The sequence below is a fragment of the Papaver somniferum genome, chromosome 3, assembly GCF_003573695.1.
Source record: "Papaver somniferum cultivar HN1 chromosome 3, ASM357369v1, whole genome shotgun sequence".
Taxonomy (NCBI): Eukaryota; Viridiplantae; Streptophyta; class Magnoliopsida; order Ranunculales; family Papaveraceae; genus Papaver; species Papaver somniferum.
In genome coordinates this window covers 60,068,359-60,096,333 of record NC_039360.1, presented here as the reverse complement: position 1 = coordinate 60,096,333, position 27,975 = coordinate 60,068,359, and the positions used below count along the sequence as shown (strand labels likewise).

General features: G+C 38.0%; 2 protein-coding genes across 2 annotated transcripts; one reads left to right on the top strand and one right to left on the bottom strand.

Moving 5' to 3' along the window:
- The first annotated feature begins 172 nt into the window (after nt 1-172).
- On the top strand, nt 173-6,878 carry LOC113356275 (mitogen-activated protein kinase kinase kinase 1-like). The gene is made up of 8 exons (XM_026599368.1): nt 173-1,518; nt 2,574-2,658; nt 2,845-2,907; nt 3,605-3,762; nt 4,440-4,512; nt 4,616-4,675; nt 5,197-5,307; nt 6,194-6,878. The coding sequence occupies exons 1-8, from the start codon at nt 422-424 to the stop codon at nt 6,401-6,403; spliced, it is 1,857 nt and encodes a 618-aa protein (XP_026455153.1). The 5' UTR covers nt 173-421; the 3' UTR covers nt 6,404-6,878.
- Nucleotides 6,879-24,089: 17,211 nt separating this feature from the next.
- Nucleotides 24,090-26,225, bottom strand: LOC113359488. Its single transcript, XM_026603110.1, has 3 exons — nt 25,700-26,225; nt 24,834-25,597; nt 24,090-24,146 (listed from the first exon to the last, which is right to left on the bottom strand). Exons 1-3 carry the CDS (start codon nt 26,223-26,225, stop codon nt 24,090-24,092), a joined length of 1,347 nt encoding a protein of 448 aa, XP_026458895.1.
- Nucleotides 26,226-27,975: the final 1,750 nt, after the last annotated feature.

Sequence of the window (27,975 nt, the reverse complement as noted above, 5' to 3'; positions counted from 1 at the left end):
CAATCTAGCTGTCGTTGACCCGTCAGTCAACTCAGGCAGGCATATCTCTAGTCAACTCAGTAGTTTGAATCTGTTGCTGATGTTTTGTACTGCTAGTTGCTTGATTAGCGCATGTACAGCTCCAGTCTGGGCTGGAGTTTCACTACCTTCCACACCAACTACACCAAGGAAGAAAAGTACTAGTTAATAATAAAAGTAGTAATAGAACAACACCAGCAAACACCACATAAAAAACAGAAACACACAGGAAGGCAAACGAAAAGAGAAAAAAGAAAAGGAGAAAAAGAGGGTTAGATTAGATATAAGCAAAAGGGACGCCATTCTTGACTTGATTAGATATAGAGTAATTATTATTACTGGTGTAACTTACTGGTGACTGATTCTCGGATGATGGCACCAGATTATCACACTATTCATAGATATGAATCATTTATCAAGATTTTTTGGTCAAAACTCTAGCAACAAAATGGATCGGAAACATCAGCAGCAGAAACAGCAGAGAAAAGTAACGCCAAGGCTCGATCGAACAATTGCTAAAAAATACAGTAATGATGATGATGAGTATGATGGTGGTGAAAGAGGAAGAGGTGCTTATACATCGTTTTCTTCTTCCTTATCTGAAGGAGAAGATTATTCTTCTATTTTAAAAACTCATTCACTAGATGTTCTTCCGAGTAGTTATACAGATCGTAGTTTTAGAATTGGAGGTAGTGATGGTGGTGAAATTGATAGGATTTGTTCAAGTTTAGGGCTTTCTGGTCCTGAGGAGTTTGCAATTTCTCCTAGCGATTGGAAGGAGAGTAGAGCTAACTCGTCGTCTGATCTCAATTCTAATCATTTCTATCGTAATAATTCTCTTGTGAGTAATAGAAATAGTAGTAGTAATAGTAATGATGATACCAAATTGGAAATAAATAAGGTTGATGTGGTTGTTGATGATGTATTTAATCGTGAATTTGAAGCTAGGGTTAGGGTTACCGATGCGATTTGTTCTTCTTCTACTGTCATAACTCCTCGTTCTTCAAGTAGGGATGGAGGAGGAGGTGGAAGTGGAGGAGGAGGAAGTGGTGGAATTAAGGGTGTTCGGCCTCCTCTTCTCGCTCCCCCGCCTTTTCTCACTCCTCCGCCTTCGTTGTCCCGCCCCGTTCTTGATAATTCGGGATCAACCTGGGATCTGGTCAATTCTTTTGCTCCGGCTGATAACTACGGTAGTAATATGAGTAATGTCAAAAGAGGTTCTTCTTCAGGAGTTCACGTAGACGCAAATTCTTCAGATGAAGATGAACATGAACATGAAGAGGGGGAAATTGATAGAACGGTCCTTGTTATTGATAGGGATGAAGAAGGACCTGATTCTTCTTCATTCACAACGTCAAATGATGAAGATTCTTCAAGTACATCAACAGAACACAACACCATTTCACCTAATGGTAGGTTCAGACGAAACATTAGGACATGGACTAAAGGCACTTTTCTAGGAAGCGGTTCTTACGGAACAGTGTATGAAGGATTCAGTGAGTAAGTATTCTGCCTTTCACAACTAAGCTTATTTATCCTTTTTATTTTGCTATTTTACTATCTTACTTCATAACTTCCCAAAAAAATAAAAATAAAAATTCATACATAGTTGTCATTCTGTAGTTCGTCCTAGCCTAGGAAATTTGAATGCGTTCACTTAGTTTACTTATTATACCATGTAATTTCATAAGGTCATGCATTTGTGTATGGAAATAGCGGAAGATAGTGCACTGGTTTACTAAATATTGCATTTTTCTTGATTTGTTTTATCTCACTTGTCACTATCAATTCAACAAAAAATAATTTGAATTGCTTTGTACCACCAAATTCTAAACACTTGGTAGCTCTTAGAAGAGTGTAGATTTGCTGCACTAAGTAGATCTAAGTAGATTTGCTGCATTGTCACCAGACACTGTCATCTTTGTAGACGTCTGATACAAACGTAGATATATGCTTGGATATTTGCATCTTTTTAGCTCTTCTAAGGAAGAAGTTACGAGAAGAATAGTGTAGAGGCAACCATAGCATTTCTTAGTTCATCACTGTTGAGTGGGTGTTTCTATTTTGGCTTGCTGATTGGTATGTTTGCGATTGTTCCATTGTGCATTTCTCAGTTCATTATTGCCTGGTTTCAACTAACAGGTACATAGGATTAGGGGTACGCTTAAACTATGTTAAAGTACAAGTAAACTAAAGAAAAAAGAAAACTAGATATCATTGCTTAATTTCATGTGGCACTAAGCATGGCATTCTAAGTCCTAACATGTATAGCTCAACCCCCATTTGTAGCCCGATCCAGAATATTATGCTTTCGACATTAGGTACACATGGCACCTCCTAACATGCTACCATAAGCTTAAGGTTCATGTACAACACTTCTTCGTCTTGTTAAATAGTTGGATATACTGGGAACACGATGTTCCAGAGAGATGATTTAGGCAGGAAATAATAATGATGCACGGAAATTCCCTTGCTCCGAGGAAAAAAGTAGTTTGTTCAATATATAGTTTGAAGCAGTTTTGCTACCGGAGCTCATCACCACTTTTTGTCTGCAGTGACGGGTTCTTTTTTGCTGTGAAGGAGGTCTCTTTACTCGATCAAGGAAACCAGGCAAAGCAAAGTATATATCAGCTAGAGCAGGTTAGACATTTTGATAATTGTAACAAGATAAACTTTTGGATTAGTTTATGCTGTCATGCCTCTCGCATTCATGAATGGAAGAGTCCTTGCCACTATGCAGGCTGTGCTTACTGCTTAAGATACTTAACTGATAATTTTACTCGCATTAAACGCCTTTTCACTCTAGCTTCTCGCTTATTGCTTCAGGAGATCGCACTGCTAAGTAATTTTGAGCATGAGAACATTGTTCAATATCTCGGAACAGACAAGGTAATGCTTCTTATATATTTGAATTGGTTTGTGGTTTCAGATTTTCTTATTTCGTATATATTTGTACAAAGCTGGCATCTTGAACGAGGTTTTGCACATACTAATTTATTTTAAGGAGAATGTGATATACTGTAGTACTAGGCAATGATAGACGAAGTACTAAGGAACTAAAAACTCTGTTCTAATTAGACACCCCACCTTTGCTTAAAAAATAAACTTAAGTAGACTAATAAGTAATAAGTCTAGGCAACATTGGCAAGGTAGTGATAGTCGGTCTTCATATAAACTTCTTTTTAGGAAAGTAATTCGGAAGGTGGTGTGACATCACCTCACCTGCCGGGTGCATTAGCAAAGCAGTGATAGTCGGTCTTCATATTAAATTCTTTTTAGGAAAGTAATTCGGAAGGTGGTGTGACATCACCTCACCTGCCGGGTGCATTATACACCTCATATATTGTTGCATGCATAACTTTAAAGTTTGTTTGTCATCTGTCAGTCTTAGAAGTGTTGCAACAAGCTACCTTTCTCGTCAATCCCACGTATCTATAGATATTCTTAGCAGAGACACATATTCACATATGTCAACTAGATTTTAAAACTAATGCTATAAATAATTGAGGATAAGGGTATTCCAAATGCTCCTTTACTTTTCCAGAAATAGTTAATTGATTGCAATTTTTACATACTAATTTTTCAGGCTGAAGGTAAACTTTATATCTTCCTCGAGCTAGTTACAAAAGGTTCGCTTGCACAGTTGTATCAAAAGTATGATTTAAGAGATTCTCAAGTCTCTTCATACACAAGGCAGATTCTCCATGGGTTGAAGTATCTGCATGATCGAGACGTGGTTCACAGGTGATACATCTGAACTTTTTAGTGTAGTGCTTGAGCTACTGATTTTGTGGTTGAACCTTACATGCACATTCTTATGTTGCTTTATTGCCAAGATCATCTGTTTATGATTAATTTTAGTAAGCTGCAGCCTTCTGTGTTGATACATTAAGCCCGTAGAGTTTGAGCAAATCATACACACTAGACGGTATGTTAAGGCTTGTGGTATGCATATTAGCCATACATTTGTAGTCATGTTTCCTTGGATCAAAATTCCTGGAAAAAAAAAGGCATGATGTCCTTAAATCCAACACAAAATAACAACTGCCCTTGTAGCCAGTTTTCCTTTAAACATTTTTGGCAATCTGTTTATAATTCACTTTTAAGTTACCGACCTTGTCAAAATATAGTTTCTAGTATCAGATGTTTTTATTAAATGGAAATTTGAAGAATTTGAATCTGTTCGGTACCTGCTGTGGATAAGTATTCTGATTGTCATAAGATGAACCTATAAAGATAATTTTCATTTATATTTCTTTCCTCGTCCTGCTGTCTTTATCAACATTTCTGGACCGTAGTTTTATTTTGTCTGATTACTTGAAATGTAAAGAAAACAAAAAATCACTACTTACCTAGTAGCTTTGATAGGGACATTCTGTGATACCATTTTGACGCATCCTGCCTTCTTTGTCATCTCCTAGGGATATTAAATGTGCCAATATACTGGTGGATGCAAATGGGTCTGTAAAGCTTGCTGATTTTGGATTGGCAAAGGTTGTTTTCCCCTCAGCGTGTCAGATCCTTCATTTTTCTTTTTTCTGAAGCTTTTGAAACTGTTGCTAAAATCTTCAGCTTGCTTATTGTTATATGCCTTCAGACAACCAGATTAAACGATGTGAAATCTTCCAAAGGAACTGCTTTCTGGATGGCTCCCGAGGTTTGTATCACATCTTTTACAATTATTTATTGTTTTTATCCAGTTGCATTGAACTGAGTTGAAGTGTTTCATTTTTAATTAAACAACCGCAGTGGAACTATCAAACTTTATTGAAGGCATGGATTTTGATATCCACCCATTTCCAGTTCGGAGCATAAGAAACTGGCCGGCATAGTCAAACATCATTTGCTTAATGTGTAAACTTATAGCTTTACAACCTATACACGTGACACTCATCCCGATATTTTCCCTCTAGCTTGTGCATCAATATCTTGCATGCGTAACTTCTCAGATAAGAGTTTGAGCGGTAGATTTAGAAAGCTTTTTTCAGGAAGTCCAAGTTTCCGTCCACCTCAACATGTTTAGTTCTATCATGTTTAACTGGAATGTGGTTAATGCTAATGACAACCTTGCATTATTGAAAAAGATTAACTTCCTGCCTTTTGGATTCAATTATGAGACAGTGTGTCGTTTTGAAAGTGTGCTTGAGTTTTTTAATATTCATGTTTATTTGTTCGCAGGTTGTTAATCGGAAAAATACTGGCTACGGACTTCCAGCTGATATCTGGAGCCTTGGGTGCACAGTCTTGGAGATGTTAACTCACCAACTTCCGTATGCTCCTCTAGAATGGGTAAGCACTGCATTTTGACAAGCTCAAATATTTCGTTCTTGTAGTCTTGCTCTTTCTCTTGAAGTGGTTCTTTTGTGGGTTTCAGTATCTGATAATCCAGGGGTTCAGTAGGGAGTCATTTTAGTTTGCCTAGTTGCTTTTTAGTTGTGCAGTTTCCCATTTAACTCTTGCTTACTAACATAGTAAGAAGCTATTTAGTTCTTTAAAGCTCACATATTAGTGTTTTCCTTCGCTTGAATTTGCTCAAGTCTGGTCAACAGTTTCATTGTACATATAATTCATACGATAATTTTTAGATGCTTGATGATGATATATGAGATTGGTCCTAGCCAATTCCACATGTTGTAGTATAGGCTAATCCCCACAAAAGAAAGTCTTTTAAATACTTGCTACAAACTTGTTGTTTGATCAACACCGACTTCTTAAAACTCTGATCACATGAAATTTGAGGATGGTAGTTCAATACTGTATTAAACTGTTTTGATGAAAGAGAACTTGTGCAATATATTTTTGCTGGTTTCCTTCTGTACTAGGAGCTAGGTTTGAGATATTAAATAAGATTGATGGTCTGTAAATACACTGAAAGGGCTCATATCAAGAATAGCTTCATACCAATGGTTCTCACAAATTAGTACCACTGAACACAATAGGGATGGAGTAGGAATGTTTATGTACCTGCCTCCCTACAGCATATCTGGATATTATTCATCACTCGTTTCGTCGTGGTATCATCTGTCACCCAGTAGTCAGTGTTGATTAATTTTATCTGCCATTTGACATATTTGCGGCGTTCCACTTATAAAAATGAAGTTATACACCCATTTGAATTTTACATGTTTAAAGTTAACAGCATTGTTCCTCTCTCTTTCTGTCTCTCTCACGACAGATGCAAGCAACTTATAGGATTGGGAAGGGTGAACCACCATCTGTTCCCGACAACCTTTCACCAGATGCACGTGACTTCATCCTCAACTGCTTACGAGTTAAACCAGAAGATCGACCGACTGCTGCTACGCTTTTAGACCATTCATTTGTGAGGAGGTCTCTGCCATCATCCTCCGGTTCTGACTCTCCTTTTCACAGTAGGTGGAGATAACCTACGTTCTCATCTCTCTACAATTTGAGATTGAGGTAATCTGGTAATATCCACTTCACTATCATGTGATTGATACTAGTGTACATATAGAAGCATGTTTATTATAGATTTTGCTGATGCCATGGCTAAGAGGGTTGCCTTGCTCCATGAAGGTGAAGTAGTGCATTTTGTTGGCAACCCTTGTTTCATTAATGCAATTAAGGTGTAGGAGTTCCTTATAGTAGATTCAGTTAGTCGAGTTTTGTGGGGGTCGCATTGACCTCTTTTTCTTGTATCTATCTTTTGTAAATCTCTGCTGTTAATACAATTTTTTTTGTAAAAACATTATCAAGTTTATTCGAAGGCAAGCTTTGAAGGTTGGCTCCAAGACTCTGCTTTCTCCTAATATTTTTTTGTTTTTGTTTTTCTGTTTTATTAGTTGAAATTGATATCAGTGTTAATGATGTTGTTGTAATAAAGATAGTGAAGATTTCAAGCTTTGTTATTGGCATTGATTTCTCTTACCATTGTTAAGATTTCTGCTACTCCTTGTTTCAGTTTCTCTTTGTTTGTTCTCACGGTTCAGCTAATTTTTTTTCACGTGGGTAAGTTTCTTCGAAGTTCTAATTTGTTTTTCCGTTATTTGCTTTACAATGATCCCCCTGATCGAAAGGAAGAAGATGAGGAAAATAAAAGAAAGAAAAAGAGGAGACTCAACTCAAGAGGCACGATAACTTGATAACCTGTTTTCGTTGGTGGTGAACCAAAACAACCCCTTACAAATGGATCTTCTTAGCCAAAAGAGTTGCATTTTAAATCTCAAATTCACAGAAGGAAGAAAACAGAATAAACTTGTTGATTAATTAATCAACAAAAACTACTAAAATACGAACTGCACGCCGGTTAAAATGAGGTTCACAAGATCGGACTCAAGCTTTGTGTCTGAATCCTGCGATGTAGCGAACGTTTTCCAAATCTCGTGTTCACTTATTAAATTCTTACTTGCCTCCATATTATCAAGTGTAAAACAATATGTAAAATAAGAAGATAACAGCCAATGCCGCTAGAGTTGCTCTTTAAGCCGTGATGCATGGAGGGCACGCGACAACACTCCACAACAAGCAGGAGAAGACATAAGATTTGGCAGTGTCATGCAAAGTACCAAACAAAATCAGTTAGTAGTGTTATATCTCGGGCCCATATACACGTGAGTATCTTAGATCCGCATGGTGTGCAACGGACGGATGCGGATTAGGGGTCATCCGTGTCCAATCCGTCAAAGTTGCGGATTTGGAAAATCCAACCGTGTCCGACCTAATCACCCGCGAATTTGACATCCGCGGATGAGACGGACCGAATACGGATTAACCGCGAATTTAGTCAAAAGAAAATAAAAATAAATAAATATGCGAATACCACGTGAGGAAATAATCACATCTTCGAAGAAGACCGCACCCAAAAAGCTTGGTGCAAGCTACGGGAAGAGCTAGGAGTGGAGCAACTAATACTGCTTCTATTAGATAACAGGTTAGATAGACATTACATTAGTTCAGTAAATAACGTTTACTGAACTAATGTAATGGAAAACCTTTTATGCTTACCATCAGATCTAGATAACAATAGCCCTGTGTTGTTGCTGCCATTCACAAACTCTTTGGAGAACCCCATGTGTTGCTGCCATTCGCAAACTCTTTGGAGAACCCCATGTGCATGATTCCTCGTGTTGGCTCTCTGTGTTAACCTGGTTAATAACAACGATACATACAGTTCGTACCATGCGATAATTAGATTATAACAAAAGGCCACCAATTAATGTTAATAGTGGAAGGAAGATGATTAAAGTCAGATATGGAATCTGTAGAAATAATCCACAAAAGAGAAACAATTAAGAGAATTATCTCCATTGTAAATGGCACACCAGTATCAGAAGAGACAGGTAGCTGATTGCCTCCGTTCTGGATGACCCTAACTGATTGATTCTCACCGGTCGTTAAACAAAGTAAAATCTTAGTGCCCTACGGTGCGGGTAAATCCACGAATTTCAAAGTCCAACCGCAACCAAACCGTTAAAAGTGCGGATTTGAAAATCCCACCCGTATCCGGTTCATAGAGCTTGTGAATTGGATTTCACCCGCAATTTCACGGACGGATACAGATGAAATTCGCGGTTACAGACTTTTTGCTCACCCCTATGTGTGATCTTGGTCCCAAAATGATCAAAAGACTTGATTTATTTGTAGCTATCCAGGCCATTGACGTCAACACGGATAGAGATACCAAGGCGTCTCACAGACTTCTTGCAAGAACACTTGTCACAGACGGATGAGCTGGGGACTACATTAATCTATAAAAATAATAGCGCGCGTTACAGCCCCAGGGCTGTCAACATCGATGTAAAGAAGGCCCAACAAAACAAATGTTATAAAAAAATCCCAAAATACCCGAACTGTCTGAAACGTCCCTTGTTTTTTTTCAATTTTCCCAACTCATTTCATCGATTCCATCTTTATCTTTTTCCGGTTCTCTTTCCTTGTCTTTGAAACATAAGAAACAATCAGATTTGTATTCATGCGTAGCTAAAATCATCCTTCGATTTCGATTTTCTCTTCTTCTCTTCTTCAATGCTTACTTACTCCACCCAATGAAACCAATTACGACCTAAATCTTCTCAATTTTCTGACCTAAATCCTCTCAAACAACAAAATTGTGAAGAAGCAAACTCAACAGGAGAAAAACAGAGATGAAATGTTAAAGAAAATAGTGAAAAAAATCTAAAAAGTAAGAATCGTACCAACTTTGTGGTGATGGCGTTGATGGTGTTAATTCTTTTGGTCTTTTTTTTTGATGAAATCGACATGAGCGTAGCCATTAATTAGGTTGATGTTTCAAAAAAAAAATTCAATTGAATGTGAAACAAAGATTATTAAGTTTAATCTTTCTTGACTGTTTGGGTTTTTTGTTAAGTTTAGGTTTAGTCTGGTAAGCTGATCAGTGTCACTCCATTAATTAGGCTTAGGTTTCATTTTTTTCAACTGAATATAAAACCGTTCAATTTTATAAAATTTTGTTCCTGTGTTTATTTCTTATTTTTCTGATGAAACCAAATTTGGTTTCATCATTTCCACTTGTGGTTTACATATGCCTGACTATTTTTTGTTGGTGTATTATATCGTTTCTATTTTTTGATGAAACCATATTTGGTTTCACCATCTCCACTTATAGTTACATGTTTCTATTGGGTGGGTTATCTGTTGGGTGTGTTTACTTGATGCTTGCTTGATGTAACCAGATATGGTTTCACCATTTTCAGTTATGGTTTCATCATTTTTCAGTTATGGTTTCATCATTTTGTTGGTGCTTATGGTTTACTTTTGGTTTCACAACAGGGAAAACAAGAGAAACAGAGCCATATAGGTGCTCGTTGCATCATTTGTACACGGAAGCATATGCAATAAAGTCTTTGATATAAAAGAAGGGACAACATATGTGGACTATTTTTTTCATCTCCATTTTGGTGCTTTTTCAAACCTTTCTATGAAAATCTATTGAAGTAAGACGAGTTAAAGAAAAAGATGAAAGTCGTCAAGATGCGCAGCAAGAAAAGCTGCAAAATGTGAGATCAAAGATGACCTGTAAGATCCTCCTTGACAAAAGAGAATATTACTCGCATGTCGTGTCTAAAATACAGTTCTTTTGGCAGATTCATTTTTTGTTGAAATTTAAACTACTTGTAAAATGGTTATCGACTGATTGTAAAGGCGACAAATTACAGTTTGATTTAAGTTTGTAGTTCCTTACAACTTATGTCTACAAAATATGATGTCTAATTTTTTTTGGGAAAATTGGTTGTCACTAATAAAAAAACGGGACAAATTTTCACTAATTCAGTATGTTGTAACACTTGATAAGCATGTAACCTGATCTTCAAAATCCATAAATGGTGTATCATATATCTGTGGCACCAAGAAAACACCACTTGATAATTTTATTTTAGCAGATAGTAGACAACATTATCTTTTATATTGTCAAGATGCGAAAGAAAAATAGCAGTAAAAAAGGATGAAACCAAATTTTTTTTAGCAAAAATATGATGAAACCAAAAAGGGTTCCAGCAAAAATATGATGCTATTTTGGTTCCAACAAATTGTAAAAACCCGCACGCTCTGCCAAACTTAATATAAAAATGAAACAAACATGACACACCTGCAACAAATTAACATGTTTAACTGTAGAAAGAATAGAAAAGAGAATAAATGAAAATAACTCCAAAACAAACATCAAAATGAAATCTGAAAAGTAGATTAAATACATATTGTATGTAGTCTAAACTAAACCGAAATTGAAATTCCGAAGAATTGTAATCGAAATGGCTTCACATCTGTCGAGAATGGCATGTCCTTCGGTTATGGGTAGTCAAAACATGGAAGCTACCACTAGTTCTCATCTTCTTCTTGTGAAGTGAACATGTATTAAAAATTCTCTTCTTCTTAGGAAGACCTGGTTGCGGCAGCGTATCGGGACTAACAACAAGAGATTTTTGGAAACACTATAACTAGCCTTTCAACTGTGAACTAGATTAGTTTCTCTTGAATATGCTTCTCGGTAGAACCTCACAGTAAAGTAATATTCGACGTAATTATACGAATCTTCTCCTTTCAACATGATACAACGGATAACATAAGCTAAAGGATAAATTTCTGCAACATGAACACAAAAAGAACATGAAAAAGGCTTTAGCATAACATACAATGAAACTAACGGAAAAAAAATTACAACAAAACCAGGAAAAAACAGACCAACAGAAAAAAAAGGTTTCATAAAAAAAATATGATGAAACCAACAAAAGAAAAATGATGAAAACCAAACACAAATTAAATGACTAATTTTTACAAGACCCGATTGGTCAATATGATTTCTCAAAACAACTAAGAATTGAATTATACTGAATTCTAACCTAAAATGAAAGATCAAGAAAAGTGAAACCTAAAAAGACAACAATTAAAATTAATCAAAATTGAAATTTGGGGATGAAGATATTCAATCACGAAGATGATGAATTGGCATAGGAATTAATACTTACATGTATTAATAATTAGTCGAATTGTTATTGTGTCACTGACGATCATCACATCGTCATTCAATTTCAAATTTTTAATCTTCTATTTCAAACAATTTCAAACCCTAGGTTTTACACAACAACTAAAATGAAGAATTGAAGGAAAAGGATGTGCTGGTGGCGGTGGGGGAAGAAGAGAAGGTGGCGGTGTTGGTGGAGGATCAGGAAATAATCGAGATTTTGATGGTGGTGTAGGAGTAGTAAGAGGACGTGTTATTGATTGTAGAGGGAGAAGAAGAAATACGATATAAAGAAAGGGGAAATGTGGTATGGGAGGGTAATTATGAATTTTTTAATAATGTAAATGATCTAATTTAAATTTTATTAAAAATATGGGGTTATTGTATCATTTTTATTGGATATGGAGTTTGTATAAATCCGAATATATGATTGGAGTTTTTGTAACTCAAAGAGTATCACCTTGATTTTTTAGAGCTTAATATGTAAAAATAAAAATAAAAGTGTAAGAGCATCTCCAATAGTAGGTGGACACTTTATTTTCTTATTGACATATAGGATTTTAGACGTCATTAATCAAGACTCTTGGAACTTATGGTTGGTCACAGCTATGATTACTAGTTGGCAGACTTGGAAAAACAGGTGCAATAAGGTTTTTCGCAACGGAGATCCAAACATTTTGAAGCCAGTTAACTGCATCAAGCATCTTATTAATCAATGTTTTCACTGTTTTAATATTAATTTGCAGAATTACCATCATAACACCTCTATGGGATGTAACCAAAATTGGAAACCACCTCCATCTACTCATCTCAAGATTAGTATTGATGTATCTTATGATAAAGATATGAAAGTTTATGGTATTGGTCTAATAATTAGAGATTCTACGGGTACCTGCAGGGGAATCAGAGACAGGTACTGCAATGAAGGACTAAATGCGGAGCAGACTGAATGCTTTGCGGTTAAAGATGCTATCTATTGGGCCAAGTCTCTAAACATATCGAATGTTATGTTTGAAACTAATTGTATAAATGTAATAAAATCCCTAAATGGTGCTACCATGTATGTTCAGTGGGAGAATCAGGGAATCGTGATAGAAATAAAGCACCTCCTAGATGGTATAAATGGTAGTTCTATTAGCTATGTAAGGAGAACTGCTAACAATGCAACTCACAAACTAGCAAACAAAACTAAAACCTCTAGAACATCTTTTGATTTTTTTGGAAATATCCCAGATATATATGTTGAAATTTTAAAGGTCGTTGATGTTCTAAAATATAATATTTCTTAATAGTAATAATAAGGGATGTTGATGTTCTAAAATGTAATGTTTCCTAATAGTAATAATATTGATGTTTGGTGTTAAAAAAAAAAAAGAAAAAAAAAAGGATTTTAGACCCCCTTTCAAATAAATTCATCCCCAATAAGAGGTCCAACAAAATACAAAGTTTTTAAAAAGGGAACATATCCCTTAACTTAAAATATTTGACTTAATTTTGACGTAAGTTTCTGGCCATGGATGATATTATATCTGACCATACGAATTTTAGGCTAAAAATGTGGATTTTAGCCAGTCGGCTCAAGCTAAGCCAAATACATTGCGGTTTATATTCAAGTCATAATCTTCTTTATCGTCAAGTATTCGTACAAGTTCTACAACTACTGCAGATGAGAAGACTCCAATAGTTAAGTATTTATCAAGTTAGCGTGATGATTCAAAACAAAGTGCAGCACAGATAAGGGTGAAAGCAAACTAGTTGCTGAGGCTGTGAAGATAGTTTAAGTTCCGTCAGAAACTTAATAAAATCTGATACAAGGATCAAGATTCTAGGGTTGTAAATTGATAATTGAATTGATAATAAGATGTGCTCCAAAAACAAGAAGGCAAAGCCTTTAAATAGGTTCACAAGAACCGACTAAACAAAAAAGAAAAAGGAAATATAAACAAACTAGGAAAGAAAAGACTTGCAAAGCAAGTATACTGAAATAGACGGATGGGATCAACTGTTATAGTTGATACGTTCGCAAAGGATCAACAATTATAGTTGATATAGAAACAAAGGGATCAACAATCATTGTTGATACATATAAAGATGTACTACATCAGTCCCCCCATTCTTGAAAGAAACTCGCCCTCGAGTTAATGTTAGAAAGAACTCCATTCTCTCCATGAAATGTAAATATTTCTTGCACATTGAAGATATTAGAGATGTTCCAATTTGATGGAATATCAATAACATATGCATTATCATTGATTTTCTTCAAAATCTTGAATGGTTCATATTTCTTCATCTTGGTCTTGTTGTAAGTACCAGTAGGAAATTTTTCTTTTCTGAGATGAATCATAACCAATTCTCCTTAATCAAAAGTCTTAAGTCTTCTATGTTGATTTGCATCCTCCTTGTAATTGTTATTAGAATCTGCAAGCTTTGACTTTACTTCTTGATGAATGAGTGAAGCTTTCTCAATAAAGTTATCTGCCTTAGCATTAGATTTACGCATCTTTGGAAGCACTACCAAATCCAAAATATGATTAGGAACTTTAGAATAAACAATCTCAAAAGGTATCTTGCCTTTGGATCTATTGACTGAAGTGTTATAAGAAAATTCCATATTTGGAAGGAGATTATCCCATTTCTTCTCTTTTCCTCCAATAACCTTAGATCTAATCAGATTTCCTAAAGATCGATTGACCACTTCATTTTGTCCATCTGATTGAGGGTGAGCAGTTGTAATATACTAAAGTTTAGTTCCCAAACACATCCATAAGGACTTCCAAAAGTAGCTCAAAAACTTAGTGTCACAATCAGAAGTAATCCTCTTGGGAATTCCATGCAAACATACTACTTCTTTGAAAAATAAATAAGCAACATTGGAGGCATCTGTTGTATTCTTGCATGCTATGAAGTGAGCCATTTTTGAGTAAGATCAACAACTACCATAATAGAATCATTCCCCCTTGTAGTACGTGGTAAACCAAGCACAAAATCCATACTAATATCTACCCAAGGAGCATTAGGAATTGGAAGTGGAGTATACAAGCTTGTGTTTTGAATATTCCCTTTAGACTTCTAGCAAACCATACATTTTTGTACGTACTTTTGAATGTCCTTTTTAAGAGAAGGCCATAAATAATGTTCTTCAACCAAAGCTATGGTTTTATCACGTCCAAAATTCCCACCAAGGCCACTGCCATGTAATTCTTGGATCAGATGAAGACGGAGAGAACATTGTGGTATACATAAACGATTTCCTTTAAAAGGAAATCCTTCTTGAATGAGAAAATCATCAATACTACTTGTAGAAGAACCACACTTGTCCAGAGTTGCTGAAAATATTTGTCTTCACTATACATATATTTTAAGAAATCAAAGGACAAACTTTCATGTTTGAGAGTAACAGTAAGATGAGGTCTTCTACTCAAAGCATCGACAACCTGATTAAGTTTTCCACTCTGATGTTTAATAGAAAATGTGTACTGGTTTACGGTAGATAACCACCTATCATGCATTCTATTTACCTTAGCTGAAGTTTTCAAAAACTTAAGAGACTGATTATCAGTATTGACAACAAACTCATTGTGAATAAGATAAGGATGCCAGTTCTTAAGATCTTGAACAAGAGCAATTAATTCTAACTCATAAGTAGACCACTTCTTCCTTGTATCTGAATTCTTTTCACTATAGTATGCAACAGTGAAAAAGCGGGGGTCTAACAACCACACCCAATATTTTAGTTAGCAATCTGTATGGACTAACTCCAATATACTTTTAAGAGAATCAACTAGTCAGTCAGACTCGATCTTAATAAAAGCATATCAAAGAGTTATATCTCTCTTTCTCGATTCAATACTTACTCAAGGAAATAGAAATCTGCGAGTCTAATTGAATACAAGAGAAACTACTTGAACGGTACCAAAGACCAATGTTCAAGGATCAATCAATTTCAATCAACAACCAAAGGTTGGATTTCCCAATTGATCGATTCAACGCACAACCTGTGATACTTCAATTATATAACAAAATATAATGCGGAAAAGAAATAACACAAACACCAGAAGTTTTGTTAACGAGGAAACCGCAAATGCAGAAAAACCCCGGGACCTAGTCCAGATTGAACACACGCTGTATTAAGCTTCTAGAGACACTAGCCTACTACAAACTAACTTCGATATGGATTGTAGTTGAACCCAATCAATCTCACACTGATCCAAGGTACAGTTGCACTCCTTACGTCTCTGATCCCAGCAGGATACTACGCACTTGATTCCCTTAACTGATCTCACCCACAACTAAGAGTTGCTACGACCCAAAGTCGAAGACTTTAATAAAAAAATCTGTATCACACAGAAAAGTCTACGGTAATAGATAAATCTGTCTCCCACAGAAATACCTACGAGTTTTTGTTCTGTCTTTTGATAAATCAAGGTGAACATGAACCAATTGATAACCCGGACTTATATTCCCGAAGAACAAACTAGAATTATCAATCACCTCACAATAATCTTAATCGACTAGCGAAAGAAGATATTGCGGAATCACAAACAATGAGACAAAGGTGTTTATGACTTCTTTTATATCTTGCCTATCGGAGAAATCAATCTCAATCCAATCTTACGATTGTACTCAAATACGATAGAAACAACAAGATCAGATCACACAACTACAAAGGAAATAGTTGGGTATGGCTTCACAATCCCAATGAAGTCTTCCAGTCGTTAACCTACAGGGTCTCGAGAAGAAACCTAAGGTTAAGGAGAATCAACTCTAGCTAATACAACTAGTATCACACAAGAGGTGTGGGGATTAGGTTTCCCAGTTGCTAGAGTTCTCCTTTATATAGACTTTCAAATCATGGTTTGCAATCAATGTTAGCTTAGTAACAAAGCATTCAATATTCATCGTTAGATGAAAACCTGATTAGATTCAAGCTAATATCTTTCAACCGTTAGATCGAAACTTAGCTTGTTACACACAAATGAAATGCACGTTTATCTAGGTTTGTGTAACCGTACCCAAACATGTACATCTAGTTGGTTCAACAGTGGTTAACCAAATGGTTATCCATATGAGCACTTTCATATCAACCATATTCTTCTTTACCACAACTATTTCAAATGACTCAAATGGACTAGTTAGAGAGTTGTTCAATTGCTTAGGTCTTTATAATAGACACAATTGAAATAAAAACGATTTGATTCACTCGAATCGATTCATGAACTTTATAGCCACGGTTTTCAAACTTGCATTCCTTAGTTTATATAAGTTTAAGTTTAAGTTCACGTATTAATCGTTTTTAGAAAATAACCAACTTAAGTTCACGAACTGGTACGCGGACTTAAGTACCCGAAATAAGTTTGTTTCCAGCAGAAATTCTCGGGATGAGAACCTCCGAAAGTACGCGGACTGGTGTAGATGGGGAAAAACGATTTGCTGGTTTTTACGGAATTCAGGAGACGTCCGTGTGGAGACTCCTTGAACCTAGCGAAATGTTGAACCTCACACAGATGCGCTGCAAGAAGGGAGTGCTTTTAAGTTTGAGAAATCAATTTGTAGTACACCGTCCTAAACCAAGAACAATGGACGTTTCAGAGTCAATTCGGTCACAAGAGAGGATGGGTTGATCTGTAGGAGGGAAGCTGAGAAATGTGTGGAATCAATGGTGATCTGAGATTGTAGGTGTGTTGTGAATTCAACGTAAGAACGCATTGAATGATTGAATTTTACTCAATTGAGAGTGATTACTCAGACGATGAGTTCGTGTAGACGAAGATTGTCTGTATGAACTTGCCGAGAAATTGCTTGTTTAGACGAATGTTCGAGTATTCGAATCTTGTTCTTTCAATCAGGATTCAGAGACATTTTATAATGCCGGAGTTGAAAATACCATGATCCCATGAAGTGTGACAGTTGCTGGAATCAGAGAGCGGGGAAGTGGGAAATCGTGTTAAAACCAGTTGCTCATCGTGCGGAGACTTGGTTAATTTTTCACCCACTACTTTGCCGACTCTTCCAACTGATTGCACGAATTGCTCACATTCTCATCGTGGGTGAACACACGTGTCGCAGACCACCAGACCAAAACCCTAGTTAATATCCCCCCATGTGACATGATTGATATCTCGTGATTGTGGAGTCAGTTGCTGACTTTCTGGGACGATCAGTCCATGTATTGCTGAGTTGAACATGATTTGCAAATGTTCTGAAACTCATGAATTAAATATGTCTGTTCAGACGAGGTATTATTATGTTGATTACCTAAGACGAGCAAACTGTGTTGCTGAATTGTTGAATATTGATAATTGAACCAATATTCTTTAATCTGAACAAATATTGCTAGTCTGAGCAAATATTATTGCTTTGAGCGAATATTGCCAGTTCGAGCAAATATTTCCGGTTTGAGCAAATATTGCCGGTTTAAGCAAATATTGCTCGTTTGATGAATTGTTGGTAGCAGGACCAAATAAAATATTAATTTAAGATACTGACTGCTGGGTTAAGTATAATAAATAAAAATGTTGTCATGGAATTAACATAAAATTATCAGAGTATTTGAATATGCTCAGAATCATGTTTCTGCGGAGCTCTGAATTCAAAACCCTAATTTTACTAAAATGATGATTTATTGCAAATCAACCGCAGAGTGACGCAGGGACCGGCTACATGGGATGATGAGTTCACCATGTAACGCCCAGATGCTCGAATGAGAAAAATACCAAAGTCTCTTGAGGACCAGTTGGTGAAAGAATGATTAAATGCTGGTTTAATCATTTATTAAAATAACGCTCGTGTGAGCGAAAAATAATAAAACCTGGCCATGGAAAGATGAGGGACCGACCAAGAGGTCATGAGACCGGCTCTTGGTGGCCGTGGGATCAATTGATGGTCGTTTGAGCGAACTCCTGATTGTTTGAAAGGAGTTCGAACCTAATACGAGCAATTGAGCAAATTAGGTTAAAATAACTAAAATACGTGGGACCGGCCATTTGCAAGCCCTAGGGTCACCCTTGGTCGGTCAAAGGGATGTGCCCATGTCACCATGATGTTAGTGTCTCAGTCCTGAGAGTTTTGATATTTTCCGGTGCGCGTTTGAGCAACATTTTGAGAAAATATGCAGAACCCATGATTTTGCTGAAACGAGGAAAAATACATGAGATGATGAAAAATAATAAATAAAACAGGGAATTGCAGGGTGTGGGACCGGCCAGGGCTAGGACACGGCCGACCGGCTAGCAAGCGGTCCCACAATATTTTCCCAGTTTTATGTAATTTTATGTATTTTCTCTGAATTGAGGGAAATCCCATGAAACTGGAGAGTTTTATGAAATTAGGGAACTTCCATGAGATGAGGGAAATAAAATAATAATAAAACAGGGAATGATGGAGTGTGGGACCGGCAATGGCCAAGGCATGGCCGGCCGACCAAGGGGCACGGTCCCAACACTCTTCCCAATTTTATGTAATTTTTCATGATTTTAGGGAATCTTCATAAAAACAAAGAGATTTGTTGAAACCAAGGTATTTTGTTGAAATCAGGGAGTTTTCATGGAATGAGAAAAACAAAACAAAACAAATAATAAAATAATAGGCGTGTGGACCGGCCGGCTAGGGCCCGGTCCCACAAGTTTTCTTAATTTTATAATATTTTTCATGGTTTTAGGGAAAATTCATGAAATCAGGGAATTTTCATGGTTTGAGAGAAATAATAAAATAATGGGGACGTGAGGTGCGAGACCGGCCACGGCTAGGGCATGGACGGCCGGTTGGTGCTCGGTCCCGTGACACCTTTCCCTAATTTTATTATTTTCTTGACATAAAGAAATATCATGAGATTAGAGAATTTCCTTGAATCGAAGGAGATTTGCTCGAACGAGAGAATTTTCATGAGATCAGGAAGAAAAATAAAATATGATAAAAATATAAAATTGGGTGTGGGACTGGTCACGGCATGACCGACCGGCTGGTGAGACCAGTCCCTGGCGCCTTTGCTAATATTTTATTATTATTATTTTTCCTTCCTATTTTGCATAGGGTCCTCATTCATTCATATTTTTGAGATGCTCGTTTGCGCATTCAAATGCTGGTTTGTGCATTATTGCTAAGTACACTTGCACCATTTTAGTCAGGGCTTATTCGGTGGTCAGATGCATGTGCGTTGAATATTTATCACTAACCCGTGGAATTATGCTGAGAAGAACCACGAATTGAAGTGACGAAATATTACGAAGAATCGTAGAATATTGCTAGATATTCAGACGATTAGAGATAATTAACTTGATGGCTCTATACTAGTAGGCATGCTGTCTAGGATCATTAATTATCTGAGGGTGGAGTAATATGAGCTTGCTGGAGCGACATATTTCTCTTATATAGTCAGGGAAAACCAGGTTTCATCTTGAAGACGTTATAGCTCTATACTAGCAGGAAATCTATGTAGGAGCCGTCCAATCTTTCGATTCTATATAGAAATGATTACTGAAATTGCTCAGTATTCATGAGATGTGCCGTGGCCTCAGCTGGGAGACTACACATCTACATATACTCTGAGAGACAACTTTCTCAGTCAGAGGTTTTATGGCATGAGCTTTCATGCGATACATGAGTCTCAGTACTCATCCAATTGCCGGATCCGGAGTATAAATAATTACTGAAATTGCTCAGTATTCATGAGATGTGCGGTGGCCTCAGCTGGGAGACTACACGTCTACATATACTCTGAGAGACATCCTTCTCAGTCAGAGGTTTTATGGAATGAGCTTTCATGCTTTATTGAGAGACATGAGTCTCAATACTCATCCGATTTCCGGATCCGAAGTATGCATAGTTAGGGTTTTACAATTTTACCCTTGTCGAAAATCCACCGTCTACATTAATTCCCCTGCTTAGTGTGAAACAGTCATGTTCCTCAGTCAGCATTGAATGGTGATTTTCTTGGTATAGACAGAAGTAAGTAATTGAAGTTAGTCATAAGATAAGACGTTACCGGATTTTGACTGAATGAGCAAACCATGGTTTGAGCGAAAACCCCAGTGGCATAATAGAGCTTCATCCAGTGAGCACAAATTGGTGTAGAACTTCTGATTCGATGGTGAAACCATGGTCGGTTTAGGATTCACGGGTCGGGCCCGATAAGGAAATCCTTATGGAATTAGGTTTTGGAAATAAAATTTGGTATAAAAGGGAATTACTCCTTTTTTTTTTTTTTAATTCCTCCCACGACCGACCACCATCTTCACCTTCTCTTCATCTTCACGCCCGAGTACCAGCAGGAGCAGAGGAGAAAGTTCCTGGAGCACCGCTGCCGTCCCACCGGAGCCATCACCGTCCGACCAACTTCCGGCCGGCGCCGACAGGTGCGTAATTTTTTTTTCAAAACTTGCTGTTTATTCATGAGTTTTTCATCATAAAGTAATATGGGTATGCACATATTTTTGATGTAAGTTTTATGAAAAACCCTTGTTTTAGGAACGTATGTTCGTTCGATCGTTAGTTTAAGAAACTAGCAAAAATCCCTAACTTGAGAGAGATTTTTCTTTGGAAATAAACCCGTGTCCAGTGATAAGATTTTATTTATGAGCTTTCATGGAAACTAAAACTTTATCTTTAAAAGATGTGAGCTTTCACAAAACCAAAATAAACCTTCGTTTTAAAGAAAAACGCTCGTACGAAGGAAAATAGATTCTTTTTTTTTATCATGAAACCGTGGAGCTTCACAAGAACATTTTTTTTTGATAAACTCATGTGATCCTGAGCTCACGTCAAAAAATTTTGCGTGAGTTAATCACGGTTTTATTGCTTCGTAAAATCAAAACATGGGTTTTGAGTAACCCTCGAATTTTAGACAATTTATTTATGATGAAATATTGTCTTAGTGTAAATTTCATATCCCAGTTGTGGATGTTTATACTATGAAAATTGTGTCTATGATTTTATGAAAAATCAGTCAAAAAAAGTTTTGTTCGTTATTCGCAGGTTTCCATGAACAAACTAACTTCTGAGTGTCAACTCTTGCGGCACAATCACTATTGTTAGTAGCATTGTAAAGAGGTAAGAGCTAAGAATTACAATATTGTAGACGGATTTATTAGCATGTTTCTAATCTTGTGTTCCTGGTTCTAGAAAATGGAAAATTCCAACAACAACAATTCCTCCAGCTCTTCTGATGAGGATTCCAAAGCTTCTGCATCCAATTCGAAAGATAAGAGAACTCACGATGAAGGGGCAAAGCCTAGTATACCCCCGAACAACCGGAGAGTCACTTATGCCGAGCTTATGAAGCGAAAATCCGAGACTGATGAAGCGGAGGGTCGTATGCGTAGAAAAGATCGAATCCAGCGCAAAATACTAGCGGCAGAGGAGAGACGCCGATTCGTCGATGGAGTACCTTCCGACTCTGATGCTGATGCTTTCGAAGAGGAAACCACGTGGGTGTTACCAGAGTTCAAGGTCAAGCCTATGTAACGAGTTGGTGCTGAACTTGAAGCTGAAGCAGAAGAAGACTCGGACTCAGACGATCCTCATACCCATCCAGACTTCATCAATGGTCTTAACAGTGATTCCGACGAAGAGGAGGATTCCTAGAAGGACAATGATGATGAATATGACAGCTCAGATGAATCTGACGAATAACTTTATTCTTGATTTCCTTTTAAACATTTGAATGTTTTCTTAGCCTTTGTAGTAGACATCTTATTTGAACAACTTTTCTTGAGTATTAAGATTTTCCTTTTGCAAGAAATTCTTTTATTAAGGTCATTTCCTCTTGATTGAATCAGATAAAATGGGCCAATCCTCATACGCCGAATCCATTGTGATCTTCCTTTACTCGTTTTATGGTTTTCATCTGTGAAAACATCCGAACATGTCGCAGAAGATATGTAACACACAAGGCCGTGTGACTTCTCTGACCATACCTAACTTTGGTCAGTCCCCAGTGTATTATTTTACTCTGCATCTCCAGTATTGACCTGCCGTATCTTGTATATATCTCCAGGATTTAGTGTTTAACACTTGAGCAAATATTTCTTCCATTCCTAAGTTAGTTTCATCGCAGAAGAAATTTCGATTGCCATTTCTTTCATCATCATGTCTAGCGATAGTACTTCTTCTCGAAATGGACTTCACTCGAAGCATGAAATAGAAGCGTCCATATCGGTAAGTTGTATATCTTCTTCGTCTCTGTTTGATCAAGGTTATTGATCATAGGAATCTGATTTGTTGCAGGACAATCAGAAGAATCCCTCTTCTCATAATTCGAGGCCCAAGCGGACTGTTAGGACTCCTTCCCGGTATAGGTCGGCTCATGCTAAGGCCGGATCATCCGTAGGCAATCTTATGATTCTCGAAGTTTTATCGTGTTCCATTCTGATAAAACTAAACACTTCCTCATTTCGTCGCAGGCGGATGTTCGTGTCGTTGTTGATGTTAGAAGGAGAAGGAATGCAAAGTCATTAACCATGGTTGAGGTTGAAGATAGCAAAAACCAGGTATGTGAAGCCTCCGCAGAATCCGTGGAGGCTGGAGACAGGGTTCGTGACTAACCAACAACTGGACTCTTGTTTGAAGCTCCTTTGATCAACACTTCCCCGGACAATGAGGCGGTCGGTGGATTCGTCATTCCCAAGTGTCATGCGCCTCTATACACCAAGATTTGGAAAAATTATGGGCATATTTCTACGACCGAAGTGTGGAAAGGTTTTGTACCAACACTCCTGACTACAATTGCAGGGATGTTGACGATCATTGAGGAGATGGAACAGATGTATCTACGAGATGTCAGGGATGAGATGATTTCGAACTGTGAGATATTGCGGTTCAATGTAGGTTGGCTTCGTCGTCGGCTCGAGATAATCAAGATTCATAAAGCGGCGGAGGCTGCTGATGCGATTTCTGTGACCACTGCTTTACTGGAAGAGGAGAAGATGCTGGCTTTGGAGTCGGCAAGAGTCGAGAAGGCAGTCGAGGATTTGAAGACAAAGACCAGGACTTTCCAGAAGAAACTTGACAGGGTTTCTTATAGAGATTATCCATTTTTGGACGGATTGCTCTAAGTGATCATTCGAGAGAGTTGAGGTGTAGGTTTCTGATAAGGTAGAATAATATGATGGCATAGAGGAATTTTGTTCAATTGATGAATGTTTAATGAACAAACGAGCGTCTTGCACGCTCTTTGAAGGAAATAAATTACATTTGAGATGTATTTGAATAAAGATTAATTATCTGCTGCTGATCAAGCATAATAGGCTTTGAGCCATTTGTCGTTGATAATATTTCCTTCCTTTCCTCCACTGACTGCTAAGATTTTGTAGTATCCACTAGACACTGCTCTGGTGATAACATACGGGCCTTCCCATTTCAGAGAGAATTTGGGAGCAGACATGTCTTGTTGAATGTGTTTTGCTGTCTTTAATACCAAATCTCCTACTTGGAAAGTTCGAGGTTTTACCATTTTGTTGTAAGCTCTGGATATTCTCTGTTTGTAAGCCTCCACATACTTTTCTACTTTAGCTTCCTTGATTCGAGTATTTCCAGTTCAGCAAATCTTGACTTGGACACTTCAGCTTCATCCCATTGTGTTCAACTGGCCGCTGCAATCCTTGCTGAAGGAACTTTTATCTCAGCTGGGAGTATAGCATCAGCCCCATAGACGAGCGAATACGGTGATGTTCCAATTGAGCTCCTTGGTGCAGTTCTGTAAGCCCATAAAGCCATGGGTAATTTCTCATGCCACGATCATGGATTGTCATGAATTGTTCGACGGATAATCCGGATCAAAGTTTTGTTGGTACTCTCTGCTTGACCATTTCCTTGGGGATAGTATGGTGTGGAGAAAATCTGTTTGATCCCGTACTCCTTGAGAAATTTCTCGACATCCTTGTTGGCGAAAGGAGTCCCATTATCTGTGATGATATGTTTGGGGACACCGAATCTACATATAATGTGTTCCTTGATGAAGGCTGCAATAGTTACCCCTGTAGTACCTCTGAGCGGGATTGATTCGACCCACTTAGTGAAATACTCAGTAGCTGTGATGATGTATTCATGCTGCTTGGAGGATGCTGGATTGATCTTTCCGATGATATCAAGTCCCCAGCTATAGAAAGGCCATGGACTATTCACATAGTATAATGGAAGACAATGAGTATGAATAAGGTTACCGTGGACCTGACATTGATGACACTTCTGAACGTACGCGGTTGCGTCGTCTTCCATAGTCGGCTAGTAATACTTCTCGTGAATTTGGAGAAACAATTTCTTTTTCCCCGGATGTTCTCTTTCATGAGTTTTTTTTCAGGACTATCAGAATTTCTTCTCCGGCCAGGCATCTCAACAAGTCTCCTCCAAAGCTTTTGCGATACAAGATCCCATCAAGAAAGACAAATCTCTTAGCTTTCTGAGTAAGTTTTATTGCATCTTTCTTTCTAGGTGGTGATTTGTTGTCTCGAAGGTATTCAATATAAGGCTGTCTCCAGTCCCCAGTGTGATGAAGTGTCAAGGCCTCTAAATGATGAGGAGGTGTCTGACAATGAGGACAAGATCCCTGCAAAGTTCTTAACTGTGCTTCCATGGATGGCCAGTAATACCCGAGTCTTTGAAGTCTTCTATAAAGTGTTATCACTAGCGTTTGTCCACATACTTCTTGATGCACACTTTCGAGCTTTTCCTTTTCTTCTTCATCGCCAAGGCACCATGATAGAGAGGCATCAGGGATGCGATGGTACAAGGCCCCGTGGAGCAAGAAGAAGTTCTTTAGATCTTTAAGGATAACTGCTCCTTCTGCAACGGAACTGCTCAATTCATGAATAATAGGTGCTCTCCAGTCGTTTGCTTGAGCATCTTCAGTTTGACTAAGCCATGTGGATGATACGGCTCGTCTTTGCACTATGATATCTTTCTCTGATCCTTCGAATTGCAGCTTGGAGGCGAGGGTTTCCAAGCAATCAACATGTCTATTATTGGTCCGGAAAGTATGAGTGATAGTCGCATCGGCGACATGAGTTAAGAGTCGCTGCGCCTCAGCCCTGAATGGAGCAAGCGTTATCTCCTTGAGAGAGTATGTCCCATTCATTTGATTGACCAACAGTTTTGAATATCGTCTGATCTCCAGGTGCATCGCTCCTTCCTGTTTAGCTAAGGATAATCCTAGCAAGAAGGCTTCATATTCTGCTGAGTTATTTGTACAGTGGAAATCCAACTTAAATGAATGTGAGAATACTTCACCAGATGGAGATACCAAGACTATGCCCGCTCCTCCAGTATCGTTGCTAGGAGTAGCAGATCCATCAAAGTACAACAACCACGTTTCTTCCTTGACGACTGAAATTTCTGGGAATTCACCTGGTACATCGTTCTGTAGTGTCGTGGAATCTTCCCCTGGAAAGGCATCCAGTAGATCTGCTACCGCTTGACCTTTGATTGCTTTGGGAGAAACACATACTATGTCGAACTCTGACATCTGAAGAAGCCATTTTGCAGGTCTTCCTATCAAAGCAAGTTTCAAGAGTAAAAACTTGATGGGATCAGCTTTGGAGACAAGCACGACCCTGTTAGATAACAAATAATGTCCGAATCTCTGCATTGCATGAGCTAATGCCAGGCACGTTATTTCAGATTTCCGGTATCTGAGTTGAGCATCTTTTATGGTTCGGATGTAATAGTAGATTGGATGTTCAACGCCTTCTTCATCTTCTTGAGCTAGCATTTCCCCAATAGTAACATCACTGGAAGCCGTGTACAATATCAATGGTCGTCCTTGTACTGGAGATCTCATGACTGCGAGGGATAAAAGTATCTGTTGTATCTTCTGGAATGCCTCCTGCTGAACAGCCGTCCAGGCGAAATTTGCTCCCTTCTTCAGCAGAGGAGTGAACGAAGCAATAATCTGAGCCAATCCTGGTATGAAGCGTCTGATGTAATTTACCTTGTTCATGAAACTCTGTAGTTCCTTCACAGTGCGTGGAGAAGGCATGGTAGTAATGGATTTTGCTTTGTCAGGATCGACTTTGATCCCTTCAGCAGTGACCAGGAATCTTAGAAACTTCTCAGAAGAAACTCCAAAAGCGCATTTCAGGGGATTCATCTTTAATTTGTATTCCTTGCATCTTTCGAAAATTTTCCTCAGAACTTCTAGATGCGATGCTCGAGCTTTCGATTTCACCACGACTTTGTCGACATAGTCTTCCACTTGCTTATGCATCATATCATGAAATATTGCTGTCATGGCTCGTTGGTATGTAACACCTGCATTCTTCAGTCCAAAGGGCATCACAGTGTAGTGAAAGTTCCCAATGGGAGCGCGGAACGCGGTTTTGGAAGCATCATGTTCAAACATCTTGATTTGATTGTATCCACTGTAACCATCCATGAATGAGAACATACAGTGGCCGCTGGTTGCATCGACGAGCATATCAATGTTGGGTAAAGGAAAATCATCCTTTGGGCAACACTTATTCAGGTTCCGAAAATCTACACGACATCTGATTTGACCATTTTTCTTCTTAACTGGGACAACGTTGTCCAGCCATGTTGGATGTTGGATAGGCTTGATAAATCTTGCTACTAGCAATTTATGAATTTCGACTTTAATTTGTTCCTCGACTTCATGTCTGAACTGTCTAGGTGGTTGTTTGACAGCTTAGGAGCCAGGAGTGATATGCAGACAGTGAGTGACCAGCTTGTCGTCGAGACCAGGCATTTCTTCGTACGTCCAAGCAAAGATATCCCGATACTCTTTCAGCAAATTTACTAGGCCTGTTCGTTCCTCCAGTGATAGTGCAGAACTGATTAAGATTGGTCTCGGGTCTTCTTCTGTGCCGATGTTAACTGTTTCAAGATCATCATTAGTAGAATTCCTGTCATCTTGCAACTATTTTGGAGCATCTTGAACCTCATTATCAGGCGATTGCTCGATCTGGCATGATTCATTAGGGAGGGGAGACTTTTGATCAATCTCCCCTATAAATTGTTAATCTTTGCGCCGCCGATAAATGAACCTCCCTTCTGCATCATGGATGGTCATAAAATTGGATCCTGAAGTCGTGACCTGATCCTTGCGGCGTTTGACTGATGTAGCAGGTGATTTGACTGGTTCTGTCTCTGGAGATAGTGATGACGCATCAATAGATTCAATAGTTTCCCAACTTGGAAGTGGAGTACTGTAGATCTTCTTAGGAGGTTCAGGAATGTTCCTCTCGGATTCAATGAATTCAGCATCGTAGGCCAGAGCGTAAGGAAATGATGAGGCGGCTATGCGAACGATATTTTTGTTGAGTAAAGCCTTCATACATTGATGGTAGGTTGATGGGACCACCTTGTTGTCATGGATCCACGGTCGCCCGAGTATCATGTGATAGTCAGGTTCTTGTTCAATCACATGAAACTTCACTTTCGATTGAATCGGCCCTACCCTCAAATCTATATATGCATATCCATATGTATGGCTTTGGCTTCCTTCAAATACTGTCATTAGAATGGAATGGAGAATGATTTTACCTTGTGGGAATCTGACCATCCTGAGAGTC

Excerpts from the sequence above, each read along its gene's own strand:
- LOC113359488 (XM_026603110.1), bottom strand. The coding sequence starts at position 26,225 with ATGAGATCTCCAGTACAAGGACGACCATTGATATTGTACACGGCTTCC. Across the intron at positions 25,598-25,699 it reads CAACGATACTGGAGGAGCGG|GATTATCCTTAGCTAAACAG; the intron begins GCATAGTCTTGG and ends CCTTCTTGCTAG. Across the intron at positions 24,147-24,833 it reads CTCAGAAAGCTAAGAGATTT|AACTGCACCAAGGAGCTCAA; the intron begins GTCTTTCTTGAT and ends ATGGGCTTACAG.
- LOC113356275 (XM_026599368.1), top strand. The coding sequence starts at position 422 with ATGAATCATTTATCAAGATTTTTTGGTCAAAACTCTAGCAACAAAATG. Across the intron at positions 2,659-2,844 it reads GTATATATCAGCTAGAGCAG|GAGATCGCACTGCTAAGTAA; the intron begins GTTAGACATTTT and ends TTATTGCTTCAG. Across the intron at positions 3,763-4,439 it reads GATCGAGACGTGGTTCACAG|GGATATTAAATGTGCCAATA; the intron begins GTGATACATCTG and ends GTCATCTCCTAG.